General features: G+C 32.4%; 4 protein-coding genes across 5 annotated transcripts in view; 2 read left to right on the top strand and 2 right to left on the bottom strand.

Annotated features, from left to right (window-relative positions):
* The window catches only part of LOC128161746 (FYVE, RhoGEF and PH domain-containing protein 2-like), a 41,277-nt gene that overhangs the window by 3,430 nt on the left and 15,214 nt on the right, over nt 1-22,633 (bottom strand). The gene's annotated exons all lie outside the window — the stretch shown is intronic.
* LOC128160913 (ankyrin repeat domain-containing protein 34A-like) lies at nt 3,829-4,131 on the top strand. Its single transcript, XM_052824206.1, has one exon. It carries the CDS (start codon nt 3,829-3,831, stop codon nt 4,129-4,131), a length of 303 nt encoding a protein of 100 aa, XP_052680166.1.
* On the top strand, nt 7,247-7,806 carry LOC128161749 (ankyrin repeat domain-containing protein 34B-like). The gene has a single exon (XM_052825141.1). It carries the CDS (start codon nt 7,257-7,259, stop codon nt 7,581-7,583), a length of 327 nt encoding a protein of 108 aa, XP_052681101.1. The 5' UTR covers nt 7,247-7,256; the 3' UTR covers nt 7,584-7,806.
* On the bottom strand, nt 18,925-21,987 carry LOC128161750 (FYVE, RhoGEF and PH domain-containing protein 2-like). The gene is made up of 5 exons (XM_052825142.1): nt 21,863-21,987; nt 21,272-21,417; nt 20,301-20,430; nt 20,009-20,154; nt 18,925-19,467 (listed from the first exon to the last, which is right to left on the bottom strand). Exons 1-5 carry the CDS (start codon nt 21,929-21,931, stop codon nt 19,341-19,343), a joined length of 618 nt encoding a protein of 205 aa, XP_052681102.1. The 5' UTR covers nt 21,932-21,987; the 3' UTR covers nt 18,925-19,340.

The following is a 22,633-nucleotide window of genomic DNA, read 5'->3' as shown; positions in this document are numbered from 1 at the left end:
CAACTAAATCTTGACAATATCATCACTATCAAATCTACCTGGTCAGGGGCTTTTGTTCATATTTACTCCTTTATCCAGAGTTTTTTGCCTATTTGACTTACATACTTTTTAATCAAGCATCATGCTATCTTTCAAAATCAAATTTTCTGCTGATTTGAGAAACTATCTTCATGTAATCGATAGTAATCCTTTTCCAGCCAATCTCTCATAAAAATATAAGTACTCCTAAGGTGTATATCATTTTTTATATTAATATTTTTTTAATATATATATATATTAATATTTTTTTTAATGTACATATATATATATATATATATATATATATATATATATATATATATATATATATATATATATATATATATATATATATATGTTTTTAACATACTGTACTAAAAAAATCATTTATTTATTTAAAAATTAAATATTATAACTTTCATAACAATATCAGATACATCTGAAAAAAAAGTCTAGGTTTCCTAAATAACCCCAAATCACTCATTCGACAGTACATTCAAGTATATTTTTGCTATGTACGATATTAATCTATGACTAATCTGTATATATGCCTGGATGGCCGCATATAATTTTTTGTAAAAATCTACAACATCTGATGTAGAATGTTGATCAAAAATAATAATAGCAAAGAATAATTATTAGTTTTAACTGAACTCTTAACTTAACTGGGCAGCTTATCAGAAAAAATTTCAAATCCTGAGTTCAAATTGGAGGCCTACGGTCGATCAAACCAATTACAACCATCATTGAACATGTCATAATAATTTTATATATTCAATGCATTCTATGTGACCCACAGGGGCCAATGCCCGTTTTGACCTTAATTTCAATGTAAGCTTGTAAGTCAATGTACATGTAAATCAAGAGGCCACTATTTTAAGTAACATATTGGCTTTAGTTAACACAACTCTAATCATAGCAGCTAACTCTATGGTTACATTGAAATTAAGGTCAAAAAGGGATTAGCCCCTGTCATTTGACAATTCATTGAACCAATATCACTGATAAACTGACATAATGCTGTCAAAATTTAACAAGTATTTCAACCTATTTTCAAATATTCAAAATGACTACACAACACATATGATGATTTTGTGTCGGCTTTTGACGTAAAATGTGTTTGGAATGTCAATATTTTCCCCTTCGAGTATCTGTAAAAATACAAACAAAAATAGTACCTGCGTTATGAACGATTATTACCACATTTATTACAAATACGCTTAAACACAACAAACATGGAAACAATTCATTCTTTGTATAATACAACGTCGATGCTAGATGGTATAGATATCTTGTGTTACTGAAAGTATTAATGAAGTAACATTTTGTTACAATGGAAGAAATAATAGTGGTAACAACTCTATTCTAAATTGTATTAAGTCTTCAAAATGGAATAAATATTAATAACAATGTACTATAAACTCTATTCAAAATTGCATTTATTTTAGCCTTTAAAAACTTTCACCTTATAAAATTAATATTTCATATACCGGTAGTACTGTACTTATTAAGTTATGGGAAAGCTTTTTGATTTTAAAATACAGATATATACAAACTGTTCAGCAGTATTCCCAGTTTTATATTCCAAAAAGACCATGACTCTTTGTAAATCAAAAGTATGCAATGATTTAATTTCCTTGAACCATTATAATGAATTAATAATATTGATCTGAATATACTCAATTTATCATTCATGTCTGTCAGAAAACATGTCAGATGTCCTTTAATAATTTGCAAATGTGAAGAAAAAGTTGCTGTCATTTTTTTGTAAACACATACTGACAATAACAATTCTTTAGGAACCAAATTATTTTATGTTTCCTCCCCTTGGCCCAATGTACATCATACTTTATTTTTTTCTATTTCAACAAATTATGAATTAGTTTTTCTCTCCACTGAGAGCGGCGCAGTTGCACCGACTTTAATTATCCTTAAAATAAAAACAGTTATAATATCATACATATGTATCATTTGCATCACCATAATGAAAAACATAAATGTATATTTTTGATGAAGCAAATGTATGCTAGTATCTTTACAAGGGAAATGTTAAATGGTACCTATGTGTAAGCATGAAACATGATCTGGTTTTCATGGACAATGATACTGGTACAATGTAGTTATGGGGAATGGAAGTGGTTATCATGGACTTTGATATTTATGGTCAAATTGTGGAAAATAGTTAATACGGATGTTTATTATGAATAAAGCATACTCTGGAAACTATATTTGGGTAATTTCACTGGTATTTATAGATGAAAGTATACTCATGATAAAATATGGGCAACACGCATAACTCTTTGTTAATTTAAAAAGAATTAATGAAATAAAAAACAAAGACAAAAATAATAAATTTATAGAAATTTTGAAGGCATGCATAGAAAAATGATTTTCTCTTTTTTTCCCAAACATTTATTTTTTGTTTTTTTTGGCATTGCCATTTACAAAAATTAAATCAATTTACACAAATAAATTTTGCCAGTATCTAGACTACATGCATATAAAGCAAACATGAAAATGTTTGGGACAGTTAGTCCCCAAGAAATTCACTATAACCAAATTCCTACCGTACTGCAAAAAAAATACAAGAGCAATATATCCATGGCAATTAAATGTGCAGAGTTAAAATATTTCTGAATACTAGTATAAATGTGCCACAGTTAGCTTTCTACATGCATTACCCACCTCCAAACCGTCGATGGTCAACTCCGCCTTCAGTTTGTAAATACCCAGAAGTACCTCTCCACAGATCAAAAGTAGATCATTGAACTTTGAAAAGAACAGAAAAAGGAGTGAAAATATTTCACATCATTACAATAATGAGTGATTTTTATAGTGACCAAATCCAAGTAAATTTTGATCATTTTTAAAGTAATTATCAGATTAATATTTTTTATTGGAACACTTTATTACGAGAGGATACCAAAAAAAATGTTTGAGGAACGTGTCGTCTGACTTTAAGTCTGTCTCTAACAATTTGTTCTCTTCTAAGCAATATTTCTATGAGATCAAACCTTCCAAATAATCCGCCATATTTCCCCCAAGGGAGCTGAAAGCAAGATTTACCCCCCCCCCCCCCCACCAGGTTGATTATTTACTGATATTTTGAGCATATTCACCTCAGCCTTACCTGTGTGCAACGCATCTATCTGGATTCGGATTCATTGATCGGGGGTTTAAACCCGAGATACGCAACCGGCTATTAGTGACAAATTCTTCTCAATACCTACAATACATATAAATAATTGGTATATTGTTTTATCTTATACTTAAGTTTGAGAAGTTGCAAATTGTGTGAAATAATAAATTTGAGATCGATCAAAACTTAATTACAGTGAGAACAATGACTGTATAGTTTGCACAGATTGACGAGACTTCTTAATAAAAGACAAAAGTATAAAATTCGCTGTTACAGTTTGCAACACACTCTCTAAAATAATTTTTGTTGTTTAACCCACTAATGTAATCGAAGATTGAGAGACTGAGACTTGAAAAATATAAATGTAAATGATAAGATGGCTTATTCATTCGTTTATTCTTTTTATGTTTATTTTTTTTGCAACGTTTGCTATTTACATTCCCAGATTTGAGTGAAGTTTTGGTTTTTTTGGCCAATCAAATAGTGCACTATTATCGTACAATGTTCAAAAGTTGATTCTTCATTCCTTAGTGGTAGATTGTAATGTGATAATAAATGTCAATAGCATCTTTGCAAATTACATAACCAATCGCTGAAAGTCTTCGCTATACATAAAGCACACACACACACAGTCGGCTGATCAATTTCAATCCGTGACTTGACGGTCGAACATGTCTTCTTGCAACCTCATGAGAGCAGTTTCCGATGGGAAATTTCGACTTGGTCGAATCCTCGCTGAAGGAGGCGCCAATGTTAATGAACGAAACGAGGAACAAATGACAGTTCTTATGGCTGCATGTGGAATTGAGACGGACAAATGCCACAGACACCAAAAACTCAAACTCATCCAGACTTTGCTTGAAAATGGGGCCAATCCACAGGACCTGGACAGAAGCGGTAAATCGTGTCTCGAGTACACACGGTCTCAGAGCACTGATGTCAGGAACATGGTGATCCGATACTTGAAAAAATGACGTGGCAATTTGTGTAAGAGGACATTGCTATATTATAGTTCATATTTTACAAGCATAACGTTATCCAGGTTAAATCATTTAGAAACAGCTAATGTTATTTTAAATTTGCAGATAAATTGTTAAATTTGATTTCATTTCATTTTTCGCCTTCTTTGTTGTAATGTTTTGCTGAAAATGCAAATGAATAAAAGTTTGAACAAATTCCTTAAAACTTTGTTTTCAAATTAAAAATTCTAATTAACGCTATCTCTTTCAAAATCAATTAAAGTGAAAAACTGTTTCTCTTCGGCTGCGGAAGTACATGAAAATAAAAAACCAAGACATAAATGAATGCAAAACATGGCAGTCAATGAGAAATTTTTTTTACACTCAGAATGAAATAATTCTTTCATTATAGTGTCTGTTAAAGTAAAGTCTATTACTTGCTGGTAAATATGTTACAGTCTGTAATAACCATCTTCGCTAGCCAAGGGTTTTCGGTCCAGTTTGCGTTTTATGGGGAGCAAAGTGGACCGAAAACCCTTGGACCGAAAACCCTGGCTAGCGAAGATGGTAATAACAAAATCATACACATTAAATTTATGCCAAAATATTATACATTCTTTTTGTTTGATATGATTATATATATAAAAAAAATCAAAACAGAACAAAAATAAGGTTATACATACATGTATGATCTGTTATTGTTGATTACATTTAATGCTTGGTATTTTTATTTTTTTTCTAGAACTTCGCTGCCAATATTTTCTCTTATCCATCCATAATGACAGTTATCGCTTTTAGTGTACAGAAAAAAGATAAATAAATACATCTATTATTGGAGATATGCTGTATTTATGGATCTGGTAATTGTATCTACTAATAGATGAATTTTACAACATGGGAAGTAAACCAGACAGTAACTGCGTTTTTGAAAATTGACCTGTCCACTTTCTGGAATACCACTGAAATGTACATTTTTAGGATGTTTTGAAGTACGTTTATTTTTTTACCTGCATTAAAGCGTTTCCCTCATAAGAAAACCCTCTGATGCTATTTTATAAAATCATTGAATTGATTGTGCAATGTGTACGTTCACCTTGTCTTTCAACAACGTAAGAACATTCTGTTGCAAATGCTAAACGTACCTGCGTATTTACACGTGAGACTTTCTTTGAACCCTTTAATCTAAACGTCTGTAATCGATACTTACATGCACATGAAACGCATTGACAAATGATGTATTGAATTTGAATCTCCTTGCGATTCCTGCCAAATGTATTGTTCGATCAAACGGTTAATTGTTAATGATAAATCGCACGGGGTGAACTAAAACAAGATTACCCAGTTGCCAAGAAAAGTTGACAGAAGCAAAGGAACTTTGGTGTCGACTGATAGCAAAACAAAGAGCACGACCTTTAACTGTTTATCGTAATAACTATGTTGATAACTTAACTCTGACACATGTAGCTTTGTTTGGATTATTATTATTATTATTATTATGTCATCCTCTTTATAATTGTCAACCTTATGCGTTATTGCTAATGAGTAAATAAAATACTGACGGTGCTTTGCTTTATAGAATATCATGACTTTTGAACAACATTTTACTTCTTTTTTTAAATTTCACATTGTTTTTGGGACTAGTTAATTGCATTAGAAAATTTTATTTGAAATATGACTATGATAACATGCAAAGAAGTCACATCGTCTTACAATTAATAACTAAAAGCAAACAAAGTAGTAGATATTTCTGTGATGTTTTTATTAGTCAGAAGTACAAATTTAAAACGCCAAAAAGTAAAAACTAGAGGGAAAATAGTTAAGATTAAATAAATGTTGATGACTCTGTTAGGAAAAAACCCAACAAAATAGCTTGTTCTTTTTAAAATAGCAAGTGATATTCAATTAAGGTGGTTCAGTTATAGAAGTGTACATAGAATTCTAGCAACAAATACTGTGAAATCCTTATTTTACGCGAGTACTTAATTCCGCGATTCCGCAGTTTTATATCAAATCACGAAAAATTTTTGTTATAATTTCCTATAGTTCAAAACTGTCAGAAAAATAAAACCGAGATTTTGAAATTCGCGAGGGTTGTTTCTATCGATTTTACGCGGAAATTATTTCCTCACGTTTGATTAGGAATCTACAGGGTTTTTTTATTTAAAATTTGCAAATTCAATACAAATTATTGTAGTTTTTGTAAAATTTATTCAGAAACACTGTGTCATCTATTCTGGGAATGTGAATATGACTGAAGCAATGTAAACATTAAACAACTTTACCACAACTTCATCCATGTTCGGATGGAAAATACTATTTTCTCTCTCTAAGAAAAAACCTAGTTTATCCTCAAATGTTAAAATGTGACATTTCTAAATATAAATACGCCTTTGATACACCAACATCATTCATCATTATTTGATAGATCTATAAAGTATTTTTTATGAATAAAACGAAATACTTATTCAGCCCAATTTTATACTCCGAATACATGCACAATAAAATAAATTGTGATGAGTAATTGATATAAAAAAAAAAATTATTAATTTTTTTCTCTAAAAACTTTTAAATGATTATGATATTTACACATCTCTAAGTAAACAACATAATTGTGTTCTTATAAATTGTAACTGCTTATCAGCATATTCCATGATCAAAATATGAATTAAAGATTAATTGCATGTTTATAGGGCTTACTAGGTGTATCGTAGCTACTAGAATTCGGTGGAAATAAATAATACGTTATTTCATATTAAGTTACCCTTAAATGATAATGTTGGCGGATACAAACGTGATAATAGAAGGAAATCATTCATGTATTCGGTCCACTCTATCCATGTGTGTAGTGTTCTTCTTCGTAAGTGCCAACATACCAGCGATGCTTTGTTTTCAACTGCAATAATTATATGTGGTTAGTTAGGTGTGTCTTAGACATTGAATGTTCTGCAAATCAAGGGTTTTGCATGTAAATTATACTCTATATTTGGTTACCGTTCAAGAATAATGTTGGCGGATATAAAAGTGATAATTGTAGTAAACCCCACATTTCTATCTATTATGTTCATTGGAAGGTTTTCTTTATATAATGCACTCACATGCCGTGATGATAGCATTTAATCTCGGTGAGAAGATAATCAAACATGTCTTCTTGCAACCTCATGAAAGCAGTTTCTGATGGGAAATTTCGACTTGGTCGAATCCTCGCTGAAGGAGGCGCCAATGTTCATGAACGAAACCAAGAACAGATGACAGTTTTAATGGCCGCTTGTGGAATTGAGACAAACGAATGCCACAGGCACCAAAAACTCAAACTCATCCAGACTTTGCTTGAAAATGGGGCCAATCCACAGGACCTGGACAGAAGCGGTAAATCGTGTCTCGAGTACACACGGTCTCAGAGCATTGATGTCAGGAACACGGTGATTCAATACTTAGCCAAAACTGACCAAAATTCATCTACTGGTTAGTTTTTGGTGTGACTTTTTTTTTCATTTACAATTCATGTATTTAATTCAAATTCATGCCACTACAAAAATGCTTCTTTTGCTAATTTGTTCTTATGTGATGTTAATTATCATTTGATTTCTTGTTATGTCTTGTAAAATGATATACTTATTCCTCTGTAAATATGTGATAACGTTATTGTAATGTTATTGCTGTTTTAAGTTTATGAATATTTTTGTTAATAGCGGAAAGTTGGATGCATATTTTTCAATAAACATATGTATCATGTTTAAATATCGGTCTTTCTCTTACTCTTTAGGGATTTTGCAATTGATTATAAAAGTTTATTTTAACAGACCAAAATTAGTTTGTTTGACTGGTTTTGAATGCTTTCATTTTATATCTAAATTTAATAAAAATATGCTGCTTAAAGCTGGCTTAAAGGTGCAGAAAGGTGGCTTTAAGAAAGCGTTAAGATGGCTTAAAGGTGCTTAAAGGCAGCTTAAAGATCATCTTTAAGCAACATTTAAGCCAACTTTAAGGACAACTTATACTGTGGGATCATCATTGTTCGTTGGGGGTGGGGGGATGTTCGTGGCTTTCGTGGGTAACCCTTGGGAACGAATTTACATCCCCTCGAACGTATATACAAACATTTGTTAAGCGTTTATTTACAAAATAGAACTTGCTGCCAACGAAAGTACGTCCTTAACAACCAGGAAAATTTTGGCTATCAGTGAACATTGAGCCCCACAAATAAAAATGATTCCACAGTATTCTATCAATCTCCAAAAGAAGAGCTCTATTTATGCATCCAGCTTCTTTAAACACCATGACATTTCATTTTTAGTTCACCCGGTATATATAGAGAAAGATGCAAACAACAGATCTGATACAAAAGCATCGAGAATTGTTTTAAAAAAATAAGAGGTAGGCCCGCGGGCATTAACGGTCACCAGAGTACCACAAACAGGTCAAGGAAGTTCACACATTCTGTATAAAAATTTGTTCATCGAATGTTTCATTCTAATTTACGGTTTCATATATATTTTGACGGATAAAACACGCTTACATTTTCATACTACAAACCTGAGAACCACATCTAGGAAATTGAGGTAAACAGGTGCAGGTAACGGTGATTCCTATTGTAGTATCTTCGTTAAATGCCAAGAAAGTGGAGATGATCAGAGTTTTTATACCCGCACTTTCTAAAGAAAGTTCGGGTATATTGCTTTTACCCTGTTCTGTCCGTCCGTCCGTACGTCCGTCTGTCACGTTTTTCTTTCTCAAACTGCTCTTACATCTTATAAACCAGCAAACTGAACTCTTGGAGTTTGATTTGGGGTATCATGTTGTTTTGTAAAAAGGTTTCACAAATTCTCTGTTAGTCCTGGGGGTCAAATAATTGGTAAAAAATGACGTTTTTTCACAAAAAACCTTCCTCCTCGAACTCCTCCTACATTTTCAACAGTAGACAAATCATCTTTTGGAATATGTTTTAGGGTATCCTATAGATGCGCAATAAGGTTTCGGAATTTTCAATTTTGTCCTGGGGGTCATTTAATGGCTGAAAAATGACGGTTTTTTTTTTTTAACAAAAAACTGGTTTCAAAAACGTCATTTTCTTTTTGCAGTAGCCAAATGATCTTCTAGTATATGATTCGGGGTGTCATATTGAGGCGTGATCAGGTTCCAGAATTATTTTTTTTATTAAGGGGATCAGTGGGCAACAAAAAATGACGTTTTTTTGCAAAAAGAATATGGTTCCCAAAACTCCTCTTACAACTTTTGGAGTAGCTACGTCATCTCTTGGGATATAATTGGGGCTGTCCTATAGATGTGCAATAAGGTTTTAAAAAATTAAATTTCATCCAGGGAGTCAAATAGTAGCAGAAAATTGACGTTTATCACTAAAAAAAAACATTGATCCAAGAGCTCCTCTTATGATTTAATGGATAGACAATCATATCTTGGGATATGATAGGGACTGTTCTAAAGACGTGCAGTAAGGTTTTAAAAATTTAAATTTCATCCAGGGAGTCAAAAAGTAGCAGAAAATTGACGTTTATCACTTCAAAAAACATAGATCCTAGAACTCCTTTTATGATTTAATGGATAGACACATCATATCTTGGGATATGATAGAAACTGTTCCATAGATGTGCATTACGGTTTTGAAAAATTAAATTTAACCCTGAGGCCCATTACCTACTGGTACCTACCTTTTGATGCCCTTTAAGGATCAAGAATATATATGGTTAAGGGGTGGGGATCTCAACCGTTTTCGAGATATTCGTGCACTTTCTGTTCAAGGGGGGTCATGACCACCCCCGGGGCCCATGACCTACATACCGTTTGATGCCCCTTGACACAAGGAACAAGAATATATATGGTTTAAGGGTGGGGATCTCAACTGTTTTGAAGATATTAAGGGACTTGCTGTTTGAGGGGGTCAGGACCACCCACAGGGCCCATGACCTACATAACATTTGATGCCCCTTGACATCAGAAACATGAATATATATGGTTTAGGGGTCATGATTATAACAGTTTCTGAGATATATGGTAATTTCAAATTCCTGGGGGGTGGGGATGACCCCAGGGGTCAGATCTAATAAACCCTATATATTGCCAGTAACAGCCAATATATGATTATGAAAACCCTATATTACTATCTTTGTCCGTTTTCAAGTTACCATTTACAATAGAGTCTACGATTCTTCCTACAAGTTTCAATGTTAGACCCCCACACCCTTTTGACACCCCCCCCCCCCGAAAAGTGGTTGTCTAACCCAAAATGAGAAAAATCAAACCAGGGTGCACAACTAGATATGCAGGCCTATCATATCCTAGAGTTTTGTACAATTCTGTTCAGCCATCTCTGAGAAACAAGTTCAGAGCAGGAAAGAAGAAAAAGAAGATGAAGAATAATAATACATGTATTAAGAACCGTACAAAAACAATAAGTCTCCAAATTTCATTCGGGAGACTTAAAAATAAAGTTTATATAGAGATAGGATCATCAAACATCAATAATTTAAAGATTATTGTCAATTTCTGATTCTAAGGGGGTCAGGATGACCCCTTAGGGTCATGATTTACATGCCATAATGATCTGATGCGCTGCATGACCTAAGGAGGAATAATATCTTTGGATTAAGGTGGGGATCTCAATGGTTTTATGATATTTAATAATTTCCGGAAGAGCACTTGGGATCATGACCTACATACCATCTTAAATGCCTTGAACAAAGAAACAATAATATAATATGTACATGATATATGATTCAATTTAAGAACCCAGATAGAGATCAATCATCTGTTTTGTAATACTTCCTATGTATATATACATGTGCATGTATTAGTTTGTGTTTTGTTCTATACTATTCATGTTCATGACTGTAGTATATGGCTTAGTCTTATTTTAAATTACATAAAAAAATTGTCAAATATATGACTTGGAACCACCACTCCCAAACAAACTCAAATATAAACTGTTCTCACCCCCCCCCCCCCCGCTCCCTTGTCGAATGATCTATTAAAATCAAAATATAATTTGGGTGTCTAAAAACTTTTATAAACTGGTAAAAAAAAATTTTAGTTAAAATTAATAACAATAAATGATTCAAATTAAAAATGTTTATACTCCACATTCACCCCCCCCCCCAATCTAACCTGGTTATAAAGATTCAGTCTTCTTAATACATTATTACATGTGTGCAGTAGCAAATTTTAAATCATTTCTTGATTGCTTTTTCTCTCGTGATTCACATTAACATTTTGGAAATTGCTTAATTCAATTTTTAAGATTATTAAACAAAATGTTATATGCATAACTTCCATGTGTATTCGCCTATTTGGGGCAATTGTAAAGTCTCCTAAACATAGCAGTGACATCATTAGGCTAGGAATTACCCACATGGATCAAACACTACTGTGTAACATATGAATAAGACAAAATACATTATTATTTCTAGTTCTAAAATGTCAGGGTGTCTCCAAGGGGGCATAATCTATATACAATTTTACGCGCAATGACACAAAGAGCAAAAATAAATTATATGGTTTAGGGATGAGGATCTCAGAAGTTAACAAAATATACAGTGTACCATATCATTTCCTATTTCATAAAGGTGCGGGGGGGGGGGGGGGTTAAAGACAACACCTGGGGGTCATTAATGTACTTTACACCATTGATGCATCATAATGACATTAGAAGATATTTTGTATTTTCCTGTTTCGTGGGGTCTGCTAGAACAGTCCCATAAGGTCTTGACCTACATTGTATTTGATGCATTATATAATACATTAAGAAAGAAATACTCCTTCCTTCCTATTATAACTCATATAAAAATGATAATTGTCTACACGTACTTACATGTAATACACAAATTTAATAAGAAATTGTTTATACAGGGTCAATATGGGGTCAACTCTATCAATAGTGCATGCAGTCTGACAGATGAAAAAAATAACTTTTGCAACTAAAATGACAGAAACTTTACGAATGCGATAGGATAGATAACGATGATAAGCTTATTTAAATATTAAAAGATGATGATACAGTATGCTGTCAAAGGGAGATCACATTTAGAAAGTGAAAGTAGAACTTATATATGTATGCTGGCATCTCATTATGTTGTGCTACTGCTACTACATGTATTATGCTTACCTAAATTGGTCAACATCATAATGATAATCCAATTAAAAAACAATAATGAATTCCTTTAGCTGATCTAAACTTATCCTTTTCTGCATACGGAAAACACAGACATGTATGTATGGGTGTTGCTAAAACGCGGAACGGAAAACGGAACGGAAAGCGGAACGGAATGGAAAATATCATCACATTTATCGCTTAAAAAGGGTATAGACTGGCCAGAAACGATTTACTTTGTATCTTTTATTTATATCTAATGAATTATTATCAACATGTTGTTATCTTATTAATATTCATATGAATTAATGTCTATCCATTATAGCATTGTATTCATTCGGCTTTAGTTGAATACGAAACTGAAAAATCAAAGGTATACGAATTGTGAAACATTAACATGATGAAACGAGCAAATTAGCTATAACTCTTTACTTATTTTTCTTATATGGTATTGGTGGCATATCAGCGTAACGTACGCAGTTAGTGAAAGCATTTTATGCGTGTGTTTAGTATTTTTATATTTCAAATATGATGTACATGTACATACTTACATCAAAATTGAATTTTCGGTGTTCTAGACGATCTTTTATCATGCAGACGATACAGTATCATTAAGATGGAAGAAAAAAAACCGTAGGACTGACGACATTAAAAATTAAAATAGAGTAAACATTAAAATACCCGGTAATTTGTGAAACTAGTAATTTGTGAAACTAGTATTTTTAGCAATGCAATATTGTTTACGTTTGCATTACTAAGCAGTTGTTTATTCCAGCAGCTATATACATATGATCAGAATAGAGAGCTCTAGATGTTGCCTGGTTTGATTTTCCGATTATATATTGGGACTATAGTCTGTCGATCCCAAAATATTCATGCAGCACATTTGGACGATTTATAATGGAAAATGTTGACATCTTTTCTCCATTTGGAAGTCACTCAGAAGACCTTGCACAATTTTTCAACACTATCATCCGGGTCTGTTGAAATGCAAAACCCCGTTGACTTCTTTATTTTTAGCCGTGTATTTATACCAGCTGATAAGCTAGAGAGGACGTTTTAAAGAAAGAATAATGAGAATGTTTAATGCTTCTAAAAGAGAATCGCTTGAACCCCGAGGTATATATAAATATACAGCAAAAAGTGAATCGATGATATTTTGGGACAGAATATAGTGGTCAATGCATGTACTGTTAATTTTGAGGAAATAAATATTCTTGAATAAATAATCTAATATTGCTAATCTTTCAAAAAAAAATTTAAAAGGTACATAAAGTATATCGTTTTAGCATGATTAACAAATCTATGAGGTAAATAAGATTAGATAAGATTTTCCGTTTTCCCTTCCGTTCCGCTTTCCGTTCTGTTTTCCGTTCCGCGTTTTAGCAACACCCATGTATGTATACACGTGAACCCATTCAATTGAAGAGCTGGGTAAAACTAGTACCCGCTAATGAGACATGCAGACCTGTGTTGTGTACGTAACTTCAGACAAAGATCATTCATTTGTAACATGCATGTATTTTTATAACCTATTCTTCAAATCCACTTGCACTATTTTATTAGGTAAATAACAGCTTTAAGGTGCTGCAGGACACCTGCATATTGTGATGTACATGTATACTTTCTATTGAGATAAACAAAAAAGTATATTAAATATTGATTAAATATTTACCCCCCAAATAATGTTACCTAACATTGAAGCGCAATGGGTTTGAGCGTTTACATGTCTGTAAGAGGATTGGGGTCCAAGGTGTATTTTTGGTAATTTTACCATTGATATAAATGAATTTTCATGGGGAAGGGGGGGGGGGGCTGGACCCCTCTCTCCCACCCCTTCTCTGAATATGTGCACACGATGATGTTCATGTAGGCACACAGAAGCAAATCTAAAACCGGCAACCGCCACGGGGAGGGGGCATAATTTAAATTTTAATTTTGTTTGTAATAATTATATAGACCATTATACTTTCTATGACATAAAATGTTAAGATTATTGATTAACTGAAAATTCACTGCAAACAGTTCTACCCCAAATTGCACATAAAGTGCTGCTCATGTCACGATGTGTATTATCATATGCGAAGGGATCTCATCCTTCAGTTATGAAAATTATAAATTTTAATTGTATTACCGGAGCTTGCATATAGCCTTCATTTTTAATTAAACTGGTACAAAACAGTGTTATTTAGGGGCAAACACATGGTGCGGGTATTACTGTCTAATGACAGCATCTAGTTTTTTTTATGTTTTAAAGCATGTGTTAACGTTGATACATGAAATTTTTGAGCATTTTTATGTGCTATCACGTTCTGTTCAAGTTTATAATTAAAAAACTCAAAAGTTTTAAGTGTTGACTTTATTATTGCATGTAATTTCATAAAAATATGATATCACAAAATAAAAAGGCCACGGTATAATTAATTTTTATTAATTTCTAATGTTAAAATTATCAAATACAACTAGGAAATTAATTCCGTTATATCAATACATGCCATTGATTCAGAAAATTGAAATTGTCATAAACGATCATAATTCCAGACAACAAGAGACATTCATATCAAAATATCTCCCATGCAATGCAAGAAAGAGGCCGCGAAAATAATACATGTTGTAAAGGACATCTTAGTGCTGATGCATTAAAAGAAAAAGCAACAAAAAAAATTAGACAATTTTACACTACATCGTCCTGATCTACCTTAATGAGTAAGAAAAAAGGCTTGTTGTTTTCTCCTGACGTCCACTTATCATTTTTCGTATTTTATTGAAATCTTTAGGATGTTATTTATTTACTTATCGAACAATTACCTAATGACGTACAATGTACGTGTAACAGCAAGGAAGCATATATATTCAATGGGTGTTGTTCACCCCAAATTAATCCATCTGTCTCTTAATCTGTAGGATTATACAGCTTTTCAATATTTTTACGTATAACATGTACATGTATATGTATACCGGTAATATGTAAGAAAAAATCCAACAAACTTCTTAACTATACAACTGCAATTGGTTTATTATTCCATTTTAATTATCTTCACTTCGGCGTTTGGCGGACGTCAGTAGCTCCTATTTTTGATACGTGTATTAAAATAAAGGAGGAAATTAAAAAAAAAAACACTTTCATATTTAACATCTGGACCAACTTCGATGTGAACTTATTTCAAAATTTTTGAAACCTTTCGATTCAGTTTCACGTTTACAAAATTAGTACATAGTGGAAAAAGCAAGACTGAGAAAAAAATCGAGCTTGTATAAGTTTTATAACTACAGAGCAAGATCCAAAATATAATGTGGTGAAAGCAGAAATCCACAACTACGAATCATAAACGTGTGAATTTTGTTCGCTTATCTATAATAAGAAGGCTCGATGGTCGTGATCATTTTTAGACTGTATTAATCTCCTTTAAAAGAAGAGTTCTGTATAAAGATAAAAGTAAACAGAGTGTCTACCAAACCCTGCAATAATTAATTCTTACATTTTCAAGTGTAACTGAATTGTGAGGCTATCGGTAAATGCCAAAATTCATTTGTGCGTCATTTGAAACCAATCAAACCTCTGAACTGAGCTGAATTATTGCAATAAAGAAAAGTGTGAATTTCATCAGCTACAGGTTTCTTTGGAGAAGTATACATTGCGCTTGCAAAAACATATTAATTATGTCAAAATACAGTAACTCTATTCAGTCCTAAGATATTAATGCAGCACATCTTTAATTATTCGATATTCACACTGGCGGATTTAGGGGGCTGCGTGGAGGGCGTACGCCCCCTAAAATTTTCAAAGTTTGCATGACTGTAGATGATTTGATAAATTTTACATAGAAAAGTTAGCATTTTGTGTTTCACTTTATTTATAATTATGCCTGACTCAATGTTACACCTCATTGATACACCAGCTGTGCTATGCTGAATGTAATTCTGCTGCTCTATAAACATATATATAAACATCTGACCCTAATGCATGTTGACAGGTTCTGATAACAAACCAATTAAGATTTTTAAAAAAATTTAAAAAGCAGTGTTGGTCATTTCATTATGGTGGCTGCATCAAATTCCCCAGGGCCCTGAACTTGGGGCTTCGACCAAGAATCGACTGGAAATCCCAGCAGTTTTGTTTCAAGTGTAGACTGCACTGTCATTTCCCTTTGGGATGCAAGCAAAAATTTCTGAATATTTAAAAGCTGGTCAAAGGTAAATATATAATTGCATTTAAAACCAGATGGTCTATGTGCAATCATTAATTGATTACTGTATATTTTTCGAAATTTTTTCTAGGTAAATAAACTATTTTAATGCAAGAATACTGAAGATTTGATGCATCAGATATTTCTAACAGCTAATAGGGGGTCAGATACCGTAACGTCATTAGAATGTTGTAACTTTGATAACCTGGTTAATTTTGGGAATTCATAAATGCTTAAAATATTTTGTTTTCAATCTAATACATGTATAGGTATAAGTAACAATATGTGTCAAATTGTTATATATATTTTACAGGCTTTTGTGTAAAGGAAGTAAGCACCAAGGGGAAATAGTAGATGGCAGAAGTCTGGTGATTAAAAGAAATGAAAACTTTATATTGTTTGTTTATTTTCATTGCTTATTTCATCTTTTAAAAGTGTACATACATTTTAACTAAAAAACAAAATACCACTACCGGTATTTTGAGCCTGGATTTACCTTCAAAATACACAAAAACCCCAGACCCCCTGCCTCAATAATTTTTTCCACGCCCCCCTAACTACAAATCCTGTATCCGCCCCTGATTCATAAATACCTCAGCACTCAATTTAATGATTTTCATTCAATACTTTTTTTTTAAATCCCCAATTTCAAACGCCCACTCTCGCTTTCAGATTTCAATACACAAAATTATACGGGGATTTTGCATTGCATTGTATTGAGTAGTCAGTATGAGTAAAACATTCTTTAAGGACAGACGAGACGTTCCTCAATTTTATACAATTGTCCTTGATATTTCATTCCTTATTTATTTAAGGAATGAATTCAATATTAATTAGTTTTATACGATATAAAATGGTTTGGGGCAGTTTACGCTTTATAAACCGCGAAGCGGTTTATAAAAAAGCGTAAACTGTTCCAAACCATTTTATATCGTATAAAACTAATAAATATTGAATTCATTCCTTATAATTTAATTTTTTTGCTATAAGTTGTTGATAAAAACAGTCATTTGTTCTATAAAACGACATCCAATTGCACAAAATTCAAACGTAACGTCAGGCGGATTGATACGTTGTTGACGTTCGTCTTACTATGACGTAGGCAACATTCTTTATACGATATAAAATAAATTTTTCAACCAATCAGAAAGCATGTTACAAGCAGAATTAAATTATTAACATTTAAACACGTAATTTCCCAAAAATTCAGAGTACGTTACCAGGCTCGTTTAGGAGCTAGAATATTTCGATTTTCCTTAAAATATCACGCACATGCATTCGAATATATTTTCAATTGAACACTTTATATCTAAATTAAAAAAAATCATATTACATAAAAATATAATTATGAAATATCGAAGTGGAAATCTTCACATTGTGGAGATAGGAAAAAATAGAAATAAATGGCAGATAGATCGCGCCTGACCTTAAATGTGAAGTTCGATTTAGCTATACACGCTATAATTTGCGTCAATTTTGAATGACGGTGTGCTTGTTTACTTATCCAATCTAAAAATTGGTCATATAGGGGTTTTTTGTGTTGCAAACTCCATTAAGTGTGTGGAGAGAGAGAGAGAGAGAGAGAGAGAGAGAGAGAGAGAGAGAGAGAGAGAGAGAGAGAGAGAGAGAAATTGGGAGATTCATTTAAAAATAAAAAAATTAAAAACAATGAATATAATTTTTGTAGAAATATTTCAGCATTTATTGATGAATGGAACCAGTTAATATAATTCTGACTAACAACTGTTCATATGTAATGAAACTGCAATGCTAGATACAATGCAGCTGTACAACATAACACGCAAACATACACGTATTTCAAAATCATAATGGTGATACATAATCTCAAAACCCTATGATTTGTGATACATTATATCAAAACACATCACATTTACAAATTCAAAATAAAAACTATGGGAATTACCAAAAACAACAAAGAAAACAAAAATAACGCAATTATAGCAAAATATCAGAATCCACATAAATTCATTTAAAATGTAAATTGAAGCAGTTAAGACATATGAAGCAATTTCAAATAAAGTTATAAAAAAAGGACCCAACATCAACGCCTCCGCTTGTCGTTGGTGACGCATGTTACATCTCAATCTGATATAGTTTCATAATCACTGTTTGACCACAAACTAAGTTACAGTTTATCTTTATATATTATAAATGCATCCTTTTAAAGGATACATTTTCAAACTCCTTTATATCACATTTTCTATCTCTTCAAGCCTTGAGATAACCAATTAGCAAACAATATCCATCTATACCCCCACCCCCCATATCCAAGTTGTTCCTGTTATCAGAAAATTGAAAAAAAAATATATATAAAAAAGAAACCACATATTACGGCAAATTACAAAAGGTGCAAAATTACTTATCTGACATTAGATTGCCTGTTAATTAATCAGTTATGGATAAATTGCTTTTTATTTACAACAAACCAGAATGAATTTATTGCATATATATATATATATATATATATATATATATATATATATATATATATATATAAAGATATATATATATATATATATACTTTTCTTGTTCAAAGTTCATAATGAATGATGATTCAATGATCTTATGATACGATTTGCTGTCCAATACATTGCTGTTGTGACACTCTTTTAAGCTGACTTTTCTGTTATAAATGGCAACCATCGGTCTCAGTTGATGCATTATCTAGACCTGACTTTCCAGCTTTTAGTGGTTACCCACTAAAATTCAGGTTTTTATGTGCTCACTAGAGCTAACTCTCAGATACATATCTTCATTTGATATGCACAAAAAGTCGACTTTCACATAATAAGAGTTTATCCACTATGTTACAGCTTATGAGATGTTTTCACCATAGAAGAAACTGACTTCCATGTTATAAGTTAGTTCAGTTGTGCTCTCTAGTTTGAGTTTCATGTGTTGTGCAGCTAATTCAACTAGGACGTCGTGTCACAGCCATCTTCTGCGTTCTGGCTTCCGGAACTCTCGGAGGAATGAGTGGAGTTTCGGTTCGATTCCTCGGGAAGTTCCAAGTTCACCATCTTTTTTAGTACATTCAACCATCTATCAGGTCAAGAGGGTATAATCAAAACGATTGGTTAGTATTGTTACCACAGGCCTCTACCGAATTTTTACCCTCTCTATACAGAAACACACCCTGGTGTATTTACATATAGAGATGGTATGTACTGTAAATTCCTTATATTACGCGAGTACTTAATTCCGCGATCCCGCTGGTTTGTTTCAAATCGCGAGAATATAAAATCGCGAACGTTGAACTTTTCTCCTTATTTCTTATAGTTTTCAACTCTCAGAAAATAATGGTGAGATTTTAAAATCCGCGAAAGATGCTTCCCGCGATTTTACACGGATATTAATTCCTCACATTTATTTAGGAATTTACAGCATACAAAATATGGCTTATTAGAAATTCAGAGGCCTGTGCATAAACACAAAAAGTTTCACATAAAAATGGATCATGATGTACTACTACAATTACAATATCAACACCTCTTGCGAGAAAAAAAAAATTGAAGTTGTTAATTCCTTAAGTTTTATAAACAATTAACACATCAGGTGGGGATCTGTGTAATTGGAATTTTACCTGTCTCTGCTTGCAGTACACTCGGACTGTAGATAAGTGGGAGGAAGTTTCTGCTGGTGACTCAAACAAAAGACATTCTCGATGTTGTCCACAGGAAATATTACTTGGTAACCTGGTAATGGTAGGGTTGCTATGGCATAAATATCCTGTTTGGGAGGAAAAGGAAAAAATATAATGGCATTCTTTTGCACCACTTTCCATCCTATTTAATCTTGCATGAGTGCATGTATACACACAAAGTAGAACAACAAATTTGGGCACTCTCCAACACAGGAAGACTTCAAATACTCACATGGTGAGCCTTAAATTCGTACATGGCAAACTCCTTGGTAATGACAAACCATCTCTTGTTCCAAGTCTTGCCTCGATCCATGCTCTTCTGGAGGTACCCAGAGAGAATAGAGGGGTCATTGGCATTCATCTGTAGCAAAAAACAGGTGGGATACTCAAGTTTCATAGAGAAAGGAATTGCTGTATACTTACATATACATATTGGTACACGCTTAAGTACTTTACAATGCGTACAGAATGACACACAATTTTGAGCACTTAAATCATTCCTGATTCGTTATATTGAATATTAAAATCTGATATAAATTAAAATTACAGAACTGCAGAGAAATAGACAAAAACTAAAATTACTTATTTACATTTTTCAGTGTCTTTGTCTGTGATAACATTATGTATCAATTTTGTACTATACAGTCCAATTAATTCATTATGACATATAATTAGGGTTTGCTTATTTATATTAAGATATTTCATCGTGTAATTGCTGAAAATAATGTAAATATAAGTAATAAGGAATAATTCTTTGAATATTATGAGGTGATAATTTCGGTCCTAGAAAGATCAAATCTATAATAAAGCCATTTGGGCTTTATTGGATTTAATCATGATTATTATTCCTTGATATATATTTCAAGCAAAACACTCCCCTACTAATCAGCAAACATTTGAACAACTTTTCAGCTAACTTGTTACGAGATTGACAAACTACTGTTAATTCCATATCAAAGGCGAGGAATTAATTTCCACATAAAATTGTAAAAAGCAGTCCTCCCGGATTTTAAAATCATGTTCTTATTTTTTTACAGTTTTTGAGCTATCATATGAAATCAAAACAAAAATTGGTCCACGCCATTTCATATTTTTGTGATCTGATGCAAAACAGCAGTTTCACAAGTACTCGTGTAAAATAAGGAATTTACAGTATCCTATTTTCAATATTAATCTGCAGATATTTGACCCCTTTACTTACCAAAATTCACCCCTTTAGGAACTTTCTGGTCCACCACCTTTCCATCCACGTTTTTCAGGATGACGAAACATTTATCACAGACCCGATTTGGCTTGTTGTTGTCATACGCTAAATTACTCTTTTTTGATGAACACTTTCCGCACACAACCTGTATCAATAGAAAGACAATCTTTGCAGCTTGTCCCTTCTAAATTATCTAAGCTACAGTTCATATTCAAATAATGGAATATCAACGCAGGTAAAAAATGTGGTTAATATATAAAGAAATGACTAGATATCAATCCTTTTAACTATGTCTGTATTTGTGTCAGAAACAAATTTAAAGCATATAATGCTTAATGAAATTAAATTTTGAAGTAACATTTCTTTAAAGATAGCAAGAATGGAAAAAACATATGTTGAATTTAATTTATAAAAACTTTATATTCATTCATAAATGGGCAATAATAGATTTTCGGTTAAAACTGGAGAGGATAAATTTGTGAATGCAAAGGTTTTTTACAATCTATATACCTGCATACATGTATGCAAACTTATACATCAAGAAACAGTTCTTTAGTGTACTGGTAATATACATTTTAGGATATACACACCCTTCCACATGCACGACAATGGTGCCGCCGTTTTAACGCTGTAAATGATTTGCTGCACAGCTGACACATCGAGACCTCATCGTCCTTGATCCAGTGTGGGGCCACATTGCCGAGATCGTTTTCCGACACCTTATTCAAAGAGGATAGACAAAATCTCAATTATAAAAAATTAATATGATTATATACATAATAGACATTTTACAAGATTGATGCCACATCAAAACTTTTTTTAAAATTAAAACCAGGTGAAATCTTTGGTCTTGAATATGGATCAAGCTTCAGTATATTCTGCTTGTATTTTCCATTCCTTCTCCTCCATTGCATGGTGGTAACTCTGCTGCTCGTACTGAAGGTTTTCTTGTTATTATCATATGTTATTTTCATGACAAGTACAGGTAGTTTCTTATCTGTATTTGAATTAAGCACGTTTTTATAATATGAATTTTCGGACTTTTTCGACACAAAAATGTTGATAAAACCCCATATGAATCATGTTAAATAATATTAAAAGGTAGAATAAATTCAATCATACTATGTATCAGTGATAGAAATATTTCTGGAAAATTCATAGATCCAAGCAATATTGAACAACCAAACGCTCGGCTCTCGTCGTTAATCTCCGACAAGCAAGAGAGACTCTCTGCTTGTCGGAGATTTACGGAGACAGCCGAGCGTCGAGTTGAACGAGACTATATTGAACTCTGGCGTAAGAATACATACAACTACAAAAAATAACTAAATTGTTCGTACCATTTAAAATCGGACTATTTT

The sequence above is a fragment of the Crassostrea angulata genome, chromosome 8 (assembly GCF_025612915.1).
Source record: "Crassostrea angulata isolate pt1a10 chromosome 8, ASM2561291v2, whole genome shotgun sequence".
NCBI lineage: Eukaryota > Metazoa > Mollusca > Bivalvia > Ostreida > Ostreidae > Magallana > Magallana angulata.
This window is presented reverse-complemented; position numbering and strand designations above follow the sequence as displayed.

Bases quoted from the DNA above. Each gene is read 5' to 3' on its own strand.
- LOC128161749 (XM_052825141.1), top strand. From the start codon at position 7,257: ATGTCTTCTTGCAACCTCATGAAAGCAGTTTCTGATGGGAAATTTCGA.
- LOC128161750 (XM_052825142.1), bottom strand. From the start codon at position 21,931: ATGTGTCAGCTGTGCAGCAAATCATTTACAGCGTTAAAACGGCGGCAC. The intron at 21,418-21,862 runs GTGTGTATATCC...CTATTGATACAG, and splicing joins ATTGTCGTGCATGTGGAAGG to GTTGTGTGCGGAAAGTGTTC. The intron at 20,155-20,300 runs GTGAGTATTTGA...CCTCCCAAACAG, and splicing joins ACGAATTTAAGGCTCACCAT to GATATTTATGCCATAGCAAC.
- LOC128160913 (XM_052824206.1), top strand. From the start codon at position 3,829: ATGTCTTCTTGCAACCTCATGAGAGCAGTTTCCGATGGGAAATTTCGA.